We start from the raw sequence: 11,922 nt of genomic DNA, 5'->3' as shown, positions 1-11,922 counted from the left end.
AAAGAGGAGTAAAGCTTGTTGAGGGGCGAGGGACGCGTGGAGGAAGGGGAGTGGCTTGGACAGGGGCGGCGGAGCCGATGGCATGCCGGCTGCAGCGCGAAGGCGGGAACTTTACGGGCCTCGGAGATCCCGGCCGGGCCTGTGTGCCTGAGTTGGAGGTTGGGATCGGGAGAAATCTCTGTTGGCTTGGCCGATAACGATGCGGTGGCACCTATCGTTGGATGTCTCGGTTGGTTGCTTTGTATACAAAGCGGGGGAAACCCTTTTTCGGCAAGAAGGCTGACCCCAAGAATTGGGGGGCGGGGTAGTTCAGCCGACGGATCACGCTCTTGCATCCGTCGTGCGTGGAGCCGTTGGATCACTTTTGATCCGATATACCACATGTACCAATAAATTCTAATGTTGCAGTGGCAACACGACGATGCGGATAAAAAATTTCTGCAACATTATCCTTGTTGCAAGAAAAATCTACAACACAACCTTTGTTACAAATGTTTTCTGCAACATGACACATGTTGCAAAAAGTTCCGCAACAAAACCTATGTTGCAAAAGTGGGAAAAGTGAAGAACGACCCTTGACTCAGGTTTACACCAGATTTGATGGCTCGCGAGGCGACCAGTTTTTTAAAAACATCAGCCGGCCGACGCCCGACGCGTAGCACACCGATCAATCTTTAATTTTTTTCGCAACAAGACCTTGTTGCAAAGAAAAATGCAACAAGACCTCTGTTGCAAAAAAAAAACAAGTACATGCTCGTGTCGCATGATCTTTAAAATTCTGCAAGAAAAAAAATTCTTAAGCAAGTTTTTTGTTGCAAAAAATTTAAAAAATACAGGCACTGTTGATCTTTAAAATTTCTGCAACAAGATCTTTGTTGCGAAAAAAATCCTGTAATAAGATCTTTGATGCAAAAAATAAAAAAACACGCTCGGGTGATTGCAACAAGCAGACAGTTGCGGAAACAACACCCTTGTTGCAAAGGATGGTTGCTTACATTGGTAGATCGGAGGGTCATTAATGCGGCGGATCCTTTTTCAATTTCGACCGGCGGACGCGTAGCATCGCCCATTTGAAAATCAATTGGGTTCGAAGAAACTTGAAACTATTTTTTTGGTCTTTTGGGGTTGTGCCAACTCCACATGAACTATCCGAAGTGGAACTTATATTTACATTGCTACAAATATAATTCCAAATATTAATTAAGAAGTTTAAATTAAGAGTGGGTTATGCTTAATTCGAAATGAATGGGATTGTTATTTTTAGCTCCCTAATATTTTTGGGGGGCTATGTTCATGAGTAATAAAGAGAACCATCATGTGAATTCCCTCAATTTAGATAGATTGAAGATCCATAAAATTACTTATTTGAATTTCATTTGGTTGGCTAATTTAATAAAATTCAAGTGAGGGATTTTTAAAAAACCTCAATTCAAATCAAAGCAAATAACATGAAACAAACATTATAGTTTAGTAGATGTAGTATTGATTCAACAGAAGCCTAAGAGGGTGTTTGTTTCCAGGGACTTATTGATTTAGGGACTTAAAAAAGTCTATAAGTCCCATCTAAACCAAACAGAAGGGACTTAAAGTGGGTATTTGAGACTTATGAAATAAGACTCTTAGTGCTTGTTTGGATAGTGATACTTAGCCATGCGTTTATCAAAAACTTGTTTATAGCAGATTTTTAGTAAAATCCGTTTTGCTAGTTTTTCTATAAATAATCAGTTTATGTAGAATCACGTTTGGTGTCAAAAAGGCTAAAAGCTGGCCTATCTAATTTCTTGTTTGGATAACCATCGCTCCCGTGAGTATAGGTAGGAGCGGGCCGTGAGAAACGAGCGCATCATGAGAAGTTCAGTTACGATCCAGTATATGTGAAACGTGTTTTTGGAAAAACCACTAGTAGTCGTTTTTCCATAACCATGAAATTCTGGGTTTCCTAGAAACATGTTCTTTATATCCACGGATTAGTTAGAATACCCAAACAAGATTTTTTTTTTCTGTTGGATGGTTTTCCTAGTTTGTAGAGATTGCATTCTATATATTCTATCTACCCAAACAACCCCTTAGGGCATGTACAATGGTTGATAAGATAGTCTTATCTTAAGTCTTGCATGTAATTTAAAGATGACAAAAAAGTATGTCTACAATGGGTTATATCTTAGCCTTATCTTCAATAACTAGCAATTCCTTAAAATATGGTGAGACAAATTGTGCTAAGAGATTATCTCTTGTCTTATCTTAAATAAGAGAAGATAAATCTTTTTTACGAGTTCTCTCTCCTCCACCTCATCATTTATCCTACGTGGCACTCCTAAGATAGCACCATTGTACATGCCCTTAAGGAGGGACTTATAGTTGTAATATGGTTTTATAGAGACTTATAAGTCCCAGGAACCAAACAGATAGAGACTTTTTAAGGACTTGAGACTTATAAGTTGGGACTAAAAAAAGTCCTAAGACTTATGAACCAAACGTGGCCTAATATGCCCAGACATGTTGCACTTGAAAAAAGTGAAGTATCAGGCACAAGGAAACTTCAAGGAAAAGGCCTGGTTGACTCGGTCCTTATACACGTTGTTCCGAAAAGCGCACGAAGCCAAGCCGCAACACAAAGTTATGTAAGTTTTTTTATGTATTGCACTTTTTACTAACCGTGTGGATTTCCTAAATTTTCAACAACGGTAATGGTGTCTTAGTAAATAAAATAGGCATGTTTAACAGAATGCAAGGGCATTAGTGGTGATATGATCAACCGATCAGCTTTATGCACATGCTCATAATAGAAATACCTTTAAGTTGATGCTTTAGTTTTTTTTTAACTCTGTAACAACGCATGGGCCTTTTGCTAGTAATATAAAAAGCATACTCAGTTTTTACAAATACGACATGCTCCCTCTGCCCCGTGGGACGGAGGGAGTACATTATTATTCTGAAAATAAATAAATTTGTGAAGTTCCAAAATCCAAAAATTCAAAATCGTACACCCACGCACGTCAAAGACAGAGAAGAGCTGTCCAGTCCAAGCAGCAGCAGCAGCAGCAGCTTTGATCGGCGCGCTATGCCCACCCACGCACGCAACCTCCCCTCCCCACCCTGCTGCTACTGCGTACTCTCAGTCGTCCCATCTTTACCCGCCAACCAGCAACCAGCATTCCCCCGATGAGATTCCAGGCTCGCATCGCATGTGGGACCAGGAGCCGCGCCCCAAACCAAGCAGAGGGAGGGGAGGGAGCGCTGGCCAAAAGGCCCAAAATCCCGCTTGCATCCCACCAGTTCATTCAAAAGAAAAAGAAAAGAAAAAACTCGTTCGCAGTTGGCAAAGCCTTCCCTTCTTCCGGAAGCCTCCCTGCTGCCACTGCGAGCGCCAGAGCGAGAGGGGCCGCCCATGGCCGCGCCGTTCGTCTACACCCGCAGCTCCGGCGGCGGCACCAGTACGGCCAGCCTCCCCCAGCTCCTCTCTCTCTCTCTCTCTCTCTCTCTCTCTCTCTCTCTCTCTCTGATTTTGCTTTGTGTGTGTGTGCAGGTCAGGACGCGGCCATGCGGGCGGCGTTCGACGGCGACCTCCGGCGCCTCAGAGGTCAGCCTCTCCTCTCCCTCCGCCCCCTCCCACGTTCCTCAGCTTTTCCCCGCCTCGCGAGGCCGTAATCTGTTCGACCGGGTTAGGGTTTTGCTTCCGGCTGCCGCGGCCATCCAATCCCCGGCGGCTAGACTATGCGAATGCCACCATTCTTCCTTAGCCGCGCCAATTTGGGCCCTATTCAATTCGCAGGACACTAGGAAAGTAGGAATGACCCCTCCCTTGTTATCGTAATTTAGGTTTCCTCCTGCGCTTGCGTGGAGCGCGGCTATGAGGGCAGGTTATCTTGTTGTTATTATGCTGTATTGCGCGCAGTTAAGTGTAAATTAGGTGCACGCTGCGATTTTCCTCTGAATTATAAAAACAGAAATTGCTCTCTGAATTGGGGAGGGTTTCTGCACTTGTGTGGAGCAGTATGATGGTGGGTCATCTTATTATTATGCTGTATGTATGTAGACTAGTACTATGATTGTCTTGTTAATTTGGTGTCAGCTTTCGCATTCTAGTCGATTAAGTGTAAAATCTGGCGTATACAGCGGTAATTATTCTCTGCATTAAATAATCTTTTTCTGCGGTTGTGGTCTTTTGGACTGTTCAAAGGGAAAGGCGAGTTATTCAGAATTTGGTCAAAACAAGTGCTTGCCTTGCACGGGCGGGGCACATCTTACGATCAGGTCACTATTCTTTTTGTCAAGTCCATGCACTGATTGACTGTGTGTCCAGGACGTGAACAAGTCCCTTGACATGAGTGGAAATGGGAAACCTTTAGGGTACCCTCCAACCCTATCAACTGAATTTCCAAAATCACAAATATACCTCATTTGTTTGAACTAAGGAGGGATCAAGGGTACTCTCAAGCTCACCAGTTTGCATGATTGCATCCTTGCTTGACTTAGAGCCTGTTCGGCAGCCCTCTGCTCCGCAACTCCGCTTCGGGAGCCGGCTGAGCGGCACCGAACACCTCAGCTCCGCGAATCTCTAATCTCGGAGTGGAGCGGCACGTAGTAGATTTTCCCGGAGTAGCAAAAGTGATGCTCCGCGAACTCCGCCTTAGTGAGGTTCTTGTCCATATATGCAACACATGTGGGCTTCTTTTCTTTTGGTTGTCTAGCTAGCTATGATTTGGCAGTTTGATTCATCAGTGTATTGATGCTTGGGTGTTTACTTTGGGTGAAAGGTACTGTAAAGAGTCTCGACGACCCAAGGGCGGTCTTCTCTTACGACATGGGTGGTGGCATTGGTGTGCTGCACATCGCAGCCGTCGGAGGGCATCTTGAGGTTTGCAAATACTTGGTGGAGGAACTCGGGGGAGATGTGAATGCTCCTGCTCCTGGAGTAGGAGGTCTTTCTCTAACTCTTCCTTCTTTTTTCTGGAAATTGGCACCTGTCATGTCTATGTTTCGCACCATGAGATGTCTGAATTGCGTTGTTGTGCTTTTTGATTGCAGACTTTGCAGGTGTGACACCCTTTATGTCATCTGCTCAGTCTGGCGATGTTTCTACTGTGAAGTATTTGCTTGATCATGGCGGTGATCTAACAAAGTCAGATGCTAAAGGACGCACAGTTCTCCACCATGCGGCATGCATAGGTAGCTCTCTTGGCCCCTCACCCATGCAATTTGTTTTTGTATTACAAAGCGTATCTTTGTGTAGGACACTATGGGTATGGTTCCTTTACTCTAATAATATCGTAGAAGAAAAGTTTTGTGATCATTTCTCATATGGTTAATATAGATTTATAACTAGTCAAAGTTGTATAAATTTTGCCCATCTATGATTTACACCAGGGTGGTCATTATAGTAGTAGTTACTTGCTGCTGTACACTTAGATGCGTAACCACATGACTATTGCAATTATTTTATTCACCACAGGAAGCTGTACGGTCACCGAGTTCCTACTTTCAAAAGGAGTAGCTGTTGACATAGACTGTGGCCATGGTACACCACTCCATCAAGCTGCTACTAATGAACAAGATAAAACAGTAAAGATTTTGTTGGAACACCATGCAGATGTATATAACTCTTACCATTTCTTATTTTTGTTTTCTAGATTTGATTTGCATAGATAGCTTGTTTTTTATTTTGTCGGCTACTTGGATTGACAATTTATGGCAGCTCATAATCCATTTCTTTGTTCCTTTATATTCTATAACAATTATTACTCTTGGCAGCCTAACGCCACTGTCATCGGGATTGGTACTGCCCTGATGGGTGCCCTTCTTTACCGTTCTTTGAAGTGCATGAAGCTGCTGATCAAGGCCAGTATTCTGTTTTCTACGTTCATTGCTATGTTCTACCATCTCAGCCATGCTTTTGTGTCAATCTACATGGAGAGGGAGCCGTGAAACATTCTATTCCACAATCCTTTTTACAGGGTGGCGCTGATGTCAATCGAGGGGGCTCCCTTCCGATGACTCCCTTAGTGTTCACTACAGGGTGGGGAGGCTATACAAACTTTGTGAAGTTTCTGTTAAAGGCAGGAGTGGATCCTAATATTCCTGATGCTGTATGTTCTCAATATTTTCTAGATGTATTCTGTTGAAACCTGTACTGATATGAATTTAAGTTGCTTTTAGTCTTTTGACTGTGCCATGAGAAGTTGCACACACCTACCAAAATATTGCATGTGTAGGCAAAAGGTAGGTGTGTGAGCTCCCAGTTTAACGGTTTATATCAACGAATGCATATCACTGTTGTTGACTATTCCCTCTGCTTGAAAATATTTGACACTCTAGTTTTGTCACAACCCAAATTCTTTGAGTTTCATCAAATTATAAATAGACTTACCAACATCTACCAAACCAAATTGCACTTCAAGAAATTTGACTTAGGAGAAAACAATATCATCAAATATTTTGGAACGAAGTAGCAAATTTTGGGTTTTCTTCTAGAACAACATGCTCTGTTCTGTGCAATAATGTATATTTGTATCCTTAGTCTGAAATGCTTTTGAATACGGTGGATGTCCTTGTATGGAGCCTACAAGGCCACAAGTACCCAAGATATAGATACGAGGTCGGTGCTTAACTTAACATTTGATGAGATACTTAGATCTCATAATGCAGCATTCATGGTATCCACATTTATCAAATGTACTCGTCCAGCAATCACCAGAATGATTTGAATTCGCTTAGGCTGTGTTTGGATGTATGTATTCAGCTTACTTTATGTTGTTTTCTTCATCCCAATCGTTGGTATTCGTTCATTTACTCTGAAGTGTCAAATTATATTTGCGCTTTCAATAATCGTAGAACAATTTTAAAATTCATATATAGCTACTTTTCCCTATACTATATAATTCATGGGGACTCGTAAAGGTTATGCCACTAAAAATCCATGTTACCTCTCAGTCTCAACTATTGCTGAAATACCTGTTTTTAGTCCCTTGCTGAAGGAAGACCTTTTGGTATGCTGTAGGAGTATGTTGACTGTTTGAATTGCTACTAGAATTTAGAAATGCTTGCTGGGATGAATCCTGGTTGAAACATTTTGTACCAGTATTATGTAGACCCTGCTCCTCTCCCATGGTACTATAGTTTCCTATACGGTTTATATCTTTTCATTCATAATGCTCATATTCTTTTACTGCATTCTAGAGGGTCCTTTAATTATGTAGTTATTTCAAAAGAGTTGACACTTTTCCTTTTGTTGCCCAGTATGGTAACTTACCAATAGAGCTTGCTGCTAAACGTGACTGCATGGAAGAAGTTGAAATGTTGTTTCCTTTGACTTCCCCAATACCAACTATCCCAAACTGGAGTATAGATGGAATCATCTCGCATGCAAAATTTGAAAGTTCAAAGCCACTGGTACGTTATTTATTGCTGTTATGCCCAGATAAAATTTACTTGAATTCCTGGTCATATTTTTTGTTCGCCAGTCCTGAATTTGTCCATCAACTGTTATGACTTGGAGTTACTATATATGCATGAGATCATCACATTTAAAAATAGTATCGTGACTTTTTTATGGGATTTTCTGTAGAGCATCACCTCGCCAAAACAATAAAATTGAAGTAGTTAAAGCTCTTGAGAACAAACTACCAATTCTAAATCGGAAGGACCAGACTGGGACCCCTTATTTGTTGTCGGCTGTTCCTTGGTTAAAAAATACTTGGTTATTCAGTATCGATCCAATGAACTGCTGTAAACTGTTCGTCATCCGCAGCCTTTAAGATACAGAAATGCTTTACAAGCATAATGCTTGTACATAACTCGAAGCATGGTTCCTTATTGTGGATTTAAGTTGTGAGCTGTGAAATACACGCATGTATATGCTGTTTTAGTAACCTATATAGTAATAATTTGACATATTAATTCTAAATTATGTTGGACCTTTTCCTCTTGTGATTAAAAGCTTGTGTGAGTAACTGCTGCCTTTTGCTGTGTAACATAATGTGCAGTTTGTCTTGCAGCATAAGCATATCTAGATACCAAGCTATGAAGAATGTGTAACTGAGTTGTGAAGTGTCTATTTTAATCGGAATGTCTTTGAAATGATGCTTCATTCCTACATTTTTTTCCCATTGTTTAATCATTCAGGATGGAAGGCAGCTTGAACAAACAAAAGCTACGCTCAAGGCACATGCAGATCATTTATTCAGGCTGAAGGACTACAAGGTGGCATCAAAAGCATATGGTGTGGTAAGCCCCTTAAACCTTGTCAAAAGCATGGTGGCTTAGAAGTTTTCTTTTCTATTAACAGGGAACCAATTGCAGAACATTATTTGTTTGCTGAATAGTTTTCTAATATTGTTCTCTAGTTTCCTGCTTATTAGCTGTTAATTTGCCATTATTAAGCATTTCTATCGGATTAATATTATTTTGCGGGACTAATTAACCTGCCATGGTGAGATGATAATCGTATAACCTGTTATGTTTGACCATAGGCAATAGCTGTCGCGCCGAGTGCAACATTGTACGCGAACAGGAGTCTTTGCAAACTGCTGTTGGATGATGGTGAAGGTGCTCTGTCAGATGCTCTCAGATGCAGAATGCTGCGACCTAACTGGGTGAAAGCTTGCTACCGTCAGGCTGCAGCTCACATGCTACTCAAGGTGAGTTACTACATGGTCCAGCTTGCCATTGTGTTTCCCCACTCTGTTCGAGTCTATATAGTCGCTCATGTTCCTCCTTTGACGTGCTCTATGCCTAGGAGTATAAACAAGCTTGTGATGCTCTCCTGGACGCTCAAAAGTTGGATCCTGGAAACGTAGAGGTCGAGAGAGAGCTACGGTAATCTGCTGTCTTGTATTTATCTCTTTTTTGAGTACACGTCCTGCGTGCATGAACGACATATACTTCCATACTAGTGACCAGCAGTTGCACGCTGAACAGCGTGCCTACTGCCGAGTGACATCCTTCCATATATCTGATGGTGCTGCGATTACAGCTGACATTTGTTTCATTTTGGTTAACTCTGTACAGGAAGGCCAGGGAATTAATGAAAGCTCATGGTGAGGCTGACAAGTGAAGCATGCTTTGTTAGGGAAATGCTCTTTTGGCTTGGATTAGAGTAGTTGATCAACTGAATGTGATGGTACTCATGTGACCAGAAGGCTGGTGGTACCCAACTTAAAGTCTAACTCTAGAGTCGTTGAATTTCTAGAGTTCTTACTACTGCTACTTGTTGATTGCATGCTGAGAGGATTTGGTGTGAAAATGTGCTGTACCTAACTTAAAATCTAACCCAATTTGAATATTTGCTGATTTTTCGGACGCCCTCCCATTTGCATCTTCTAACAGTTTATTAGGGGTCATTCAGTCACTCTCTGAACATGCATGAGAAGTTCTGTTCAACAATGTTGCTCGCTGATCATTTCAATTGTAAATTTGTCATACATTTACGAACACTATCATTTGCCTCGTGTTTGATCGGAAATCTTCACTCAGTCAGTGCAAACCCTTGGAGCCCTAATCTAGAGGCCTTGTATGAAAATGCAGAGATTCCAAAGAAATTCAGAAGAATCTGACAAACTGCTAATCTAGAGGAGTAAATATATTTTTTGAATGTGTTCACATATTTTGGGCCGCGACCAGCCTGCTTGCAACATTTGGCCCAACCCAAGAAGAACATGCCCAACCCTAAGCAGGCACGAGCTCACTCCACTCGCTAGCCACTATCGCCTCCACAGTCCACACCACTTCGCCGGCCATGTCAAATCGCCGCCGGAGCCGTTCATCGGCGTCAGCATGGAGCGGTTTGAGGCCAGCCTGGAGAGGGACGGCCTTGGACCCGGGTCGCTGGGGCCCGGCATGGACATGGTGAGGACCGTCGTCCAATGCTCCCTCCCCATGCCGCCCGTCTCCCCCGCCGCCCCTCTCTCGCTCGCCGGCGCGGCCTGGCTCCCCGGCGGCGCCGACCGCATCAGCGCCCTCCCCGACCGCCTCCTCCGCGACATCATCTCCCTCCTCCCCGCCGCGGACGGCGCGCGCACCGCGGCGCTCGCCTCGCGCTGGCGCCCCTTCTGGCGCTCGGCGCCCCTCGTCGTCGCCGACACCCACTTCCTCCCGCTCGGCGTCGGCGAGGAGGACTCATCCAGGTTCGCCGACCTCGTCACCCGCGTGCTCGCGGCGCACCCGGGGCCCTTCCGCTGCGTCCACCTCACACGCACCACCATGGACGCGCACCGGGGCGAGATCGCGCGCTGGCTCGACGTCCTCGCCGCCAAGGGCGTCCAAGAGCTCGCCTTTATCAACCGCCCGTGGCCGCTCGACATCCGCCTCCCCGCCACGCTCTTCCGCTGCGCCCCCCTCACCCGCCTCTTCCTCAGCGCCTGGAGGCTCCCGGACACGGCCGCCGTCCCGCGCTCCGCCGCCTTCCCCAACCTCCGGGAGCTCGGCCTCTCCCTCGTCGCCGTGGAGGACCGCGACCTCGCCTTCCTGCTCGACAGCAGCCCCGTCCTGGAGATCCTCACCGTCATTCTGTCACAGGTCCCAGTGCGCCTCCGCCTCGTCAGCCACAGCGTGCGCTGCGTCCAGCTCTGCTATTCCATCGTGGCGGAGGTCTTGGTGGTGGACGCCCCTCGCCTGGAGAGCCTCTTGCAGTCATGGGGCCTCCGCCTCGGCAGCAAGTCCGATCCGGAGGTGCTGCAGCGTTAAGATTGGCCATGCGCCCAAGCTGCGTGTTATTGGATACCTTCAGCCAGGAGAGCATGACTTGGAGATTGGCAACACCGCTATCAAGGTCATCACATTGTATACACTTGGAGTAGTTCATAACTTCATATGTAGTATACATTTGTCAGTAACATGTGTGCCATGCCATCCAAAATATGATCTTAATTAGCATATCTTCAACATTTGCATTGCAGGCTGGGACTAAGTTGACCACCAGCACCCTTGTCCCGAGTGTCAAGATCCTGGCCTTGGAACTTAAATTCCAAGTCTGCAGTGACCTCAAGAAAGTGCCTAACTTCCTCCGATGTTTTCCCAACGTCGAGACGCTTCATTTCCAGGTATTCAAAGATCATTTTACATTGCCACTATCTATCTACGTAGCGTGCTTAGCTAGATTAATTGCTTTATGATCCAATTTGATACCTTCTTTTTTTGCAGTCTGAAAAGGCGTGTGAGGAGCCTACCGGCAAGGTCGGTCTCAAGTTTTGGCTGGAGGGCGGTCCCATTACGTGTATCCGGCAGCAATTGAAGAAGTTAATATTCCGTGAGTTCCGAGGGTCGACAAATGAAGTTGCTTTCCTTAAGTTCGTCGCCGAGAAGGCTCGGGTGCTGGAGAAGATGGTGGTTGTGGTCTACTTGTCTTCGGAGGTTGACGTGAGTGCCATGCTGAAGCCTCTGACTTGTGCAAAATGGGCAAATGAAACTTGCAAACTCCAAGTATACAAGAGCATATACAGCGATGGGTCACGGCCGGTTTATGGCGTCAGGCTGGCATCAGAGGTTTCGCCCGCTGACCCTTTTGACTTGAAAGACTATTATGAATCGCTGCTGTAAGGTTAATAATTAGTAGCATTGTTCCTCTGTTAGAAGACATTCTGGCAGGTACTTAGATCTGATTGTCATCAGACAACTTGTATCTATCTATCTGCAGTTCATGTCATTTCTCTAGCAAGTTGCTTCCGTGATGTTACATCACAAAACTTGCTCTAAATATGTACCAGTACCAGTATCATGCTACAAGATGATCGTTGGAATGTTGGCTGTCTTTAGCTTATTATTCTGTTTGCTGTTTGTGTGCGTGAATCCAGATTATCTAGTATGTTATGTTCATTCTTGTTAGAGTTTAACTTGTTGTTTTGTCACCGAGTTGAATAAGTACACGCCTATGTTCATAAGTATGAACAGCACAACTGTGTGGTGTGCTGAAGTGTAGCGGCATGTTGC

The 11,922-nt window shown here is 44.5% G+C and overlaps 2 protein-coding genes across 2 annotated transcripts; both read left to right on the top strand.

Moving 5' to 3' along the window:
- The first annotated feature begins 3,245 nt into the window (after positions 1-3,245).
- Positions 3,246-9,297, top strand: LOC123186563 (ankyrin repeat, PH and SEC7 domain containing protein secG). Its single transcript, XM_044598303.1, has 12 exons — positions 3,246-3,434; positions 3,527-3,580; positions 4,758-4,922; positions 5,029-5,169; positions 5,453-5,592; positions 5,752-5,838; positions 5,955-6,086; positions 7,237-7,389; positions 8,122-8,223; positions 8,469-8,636; positions 8,735-8,814; positions 9,007-9,297. Exons 1-12 carry the CDS (start codon positions 3,389-3,391, stop codon positions 9,050-9,052), a joined length of 1,314 nt encoding a protein of 437 aa, XP_044454238.1. The 5' UTR covers positions 3,246-3,388; the 3' UTR covers positions 9,053-9,297.
- A 501-nt stretch (positions 9,298-9,798) lies between these two features.
- LOC123186562 (F-box/LRR-repeat protein At3g26922) lies at positions 9,799-11,651 on the top strand. The gene is made up of 3 exons (XM_044598302.1): positions 9,799-10,765; positions 10,893-11,036; positions 11,137-11,651. Exon 1 carries the CDS (start codon positions 9,835-9,837, stop codon positions 10,678-10,680), a length of 846 nt encoding a protein of 281 aa, XP_044454237.1. The 5' UTR covers positions 9,799-9,834; the 3' UTR covers positions 10,681-10,765; positions 10,893-11,036; positions 11,137-11,651.
- Positions 11,652-11,922: the final 271 nt, after the last annotated feature.

Source organism: Triticum aestivum, chromosome 2A (genome assembly GCF_018294505.1).
Source record: "Triticum aestivum cultivar Chinese Spring chromosome 2A, IWGSC CS RefSeq v2.1, whole genome shotgun sequence".
In the NCBI taxonomy this organism is placed as follows: Eukaryota; Viridiplantae; Streptophyta; class Magnoliopsida; order Poales; family Poaceae; genus Triticum; species Triticum aestivum.
The sequence above is the reverse complement of the archived record's forward strand: the minus strand, read 5'-3'. Positions and strand labels throughout refer to the sequence as shown.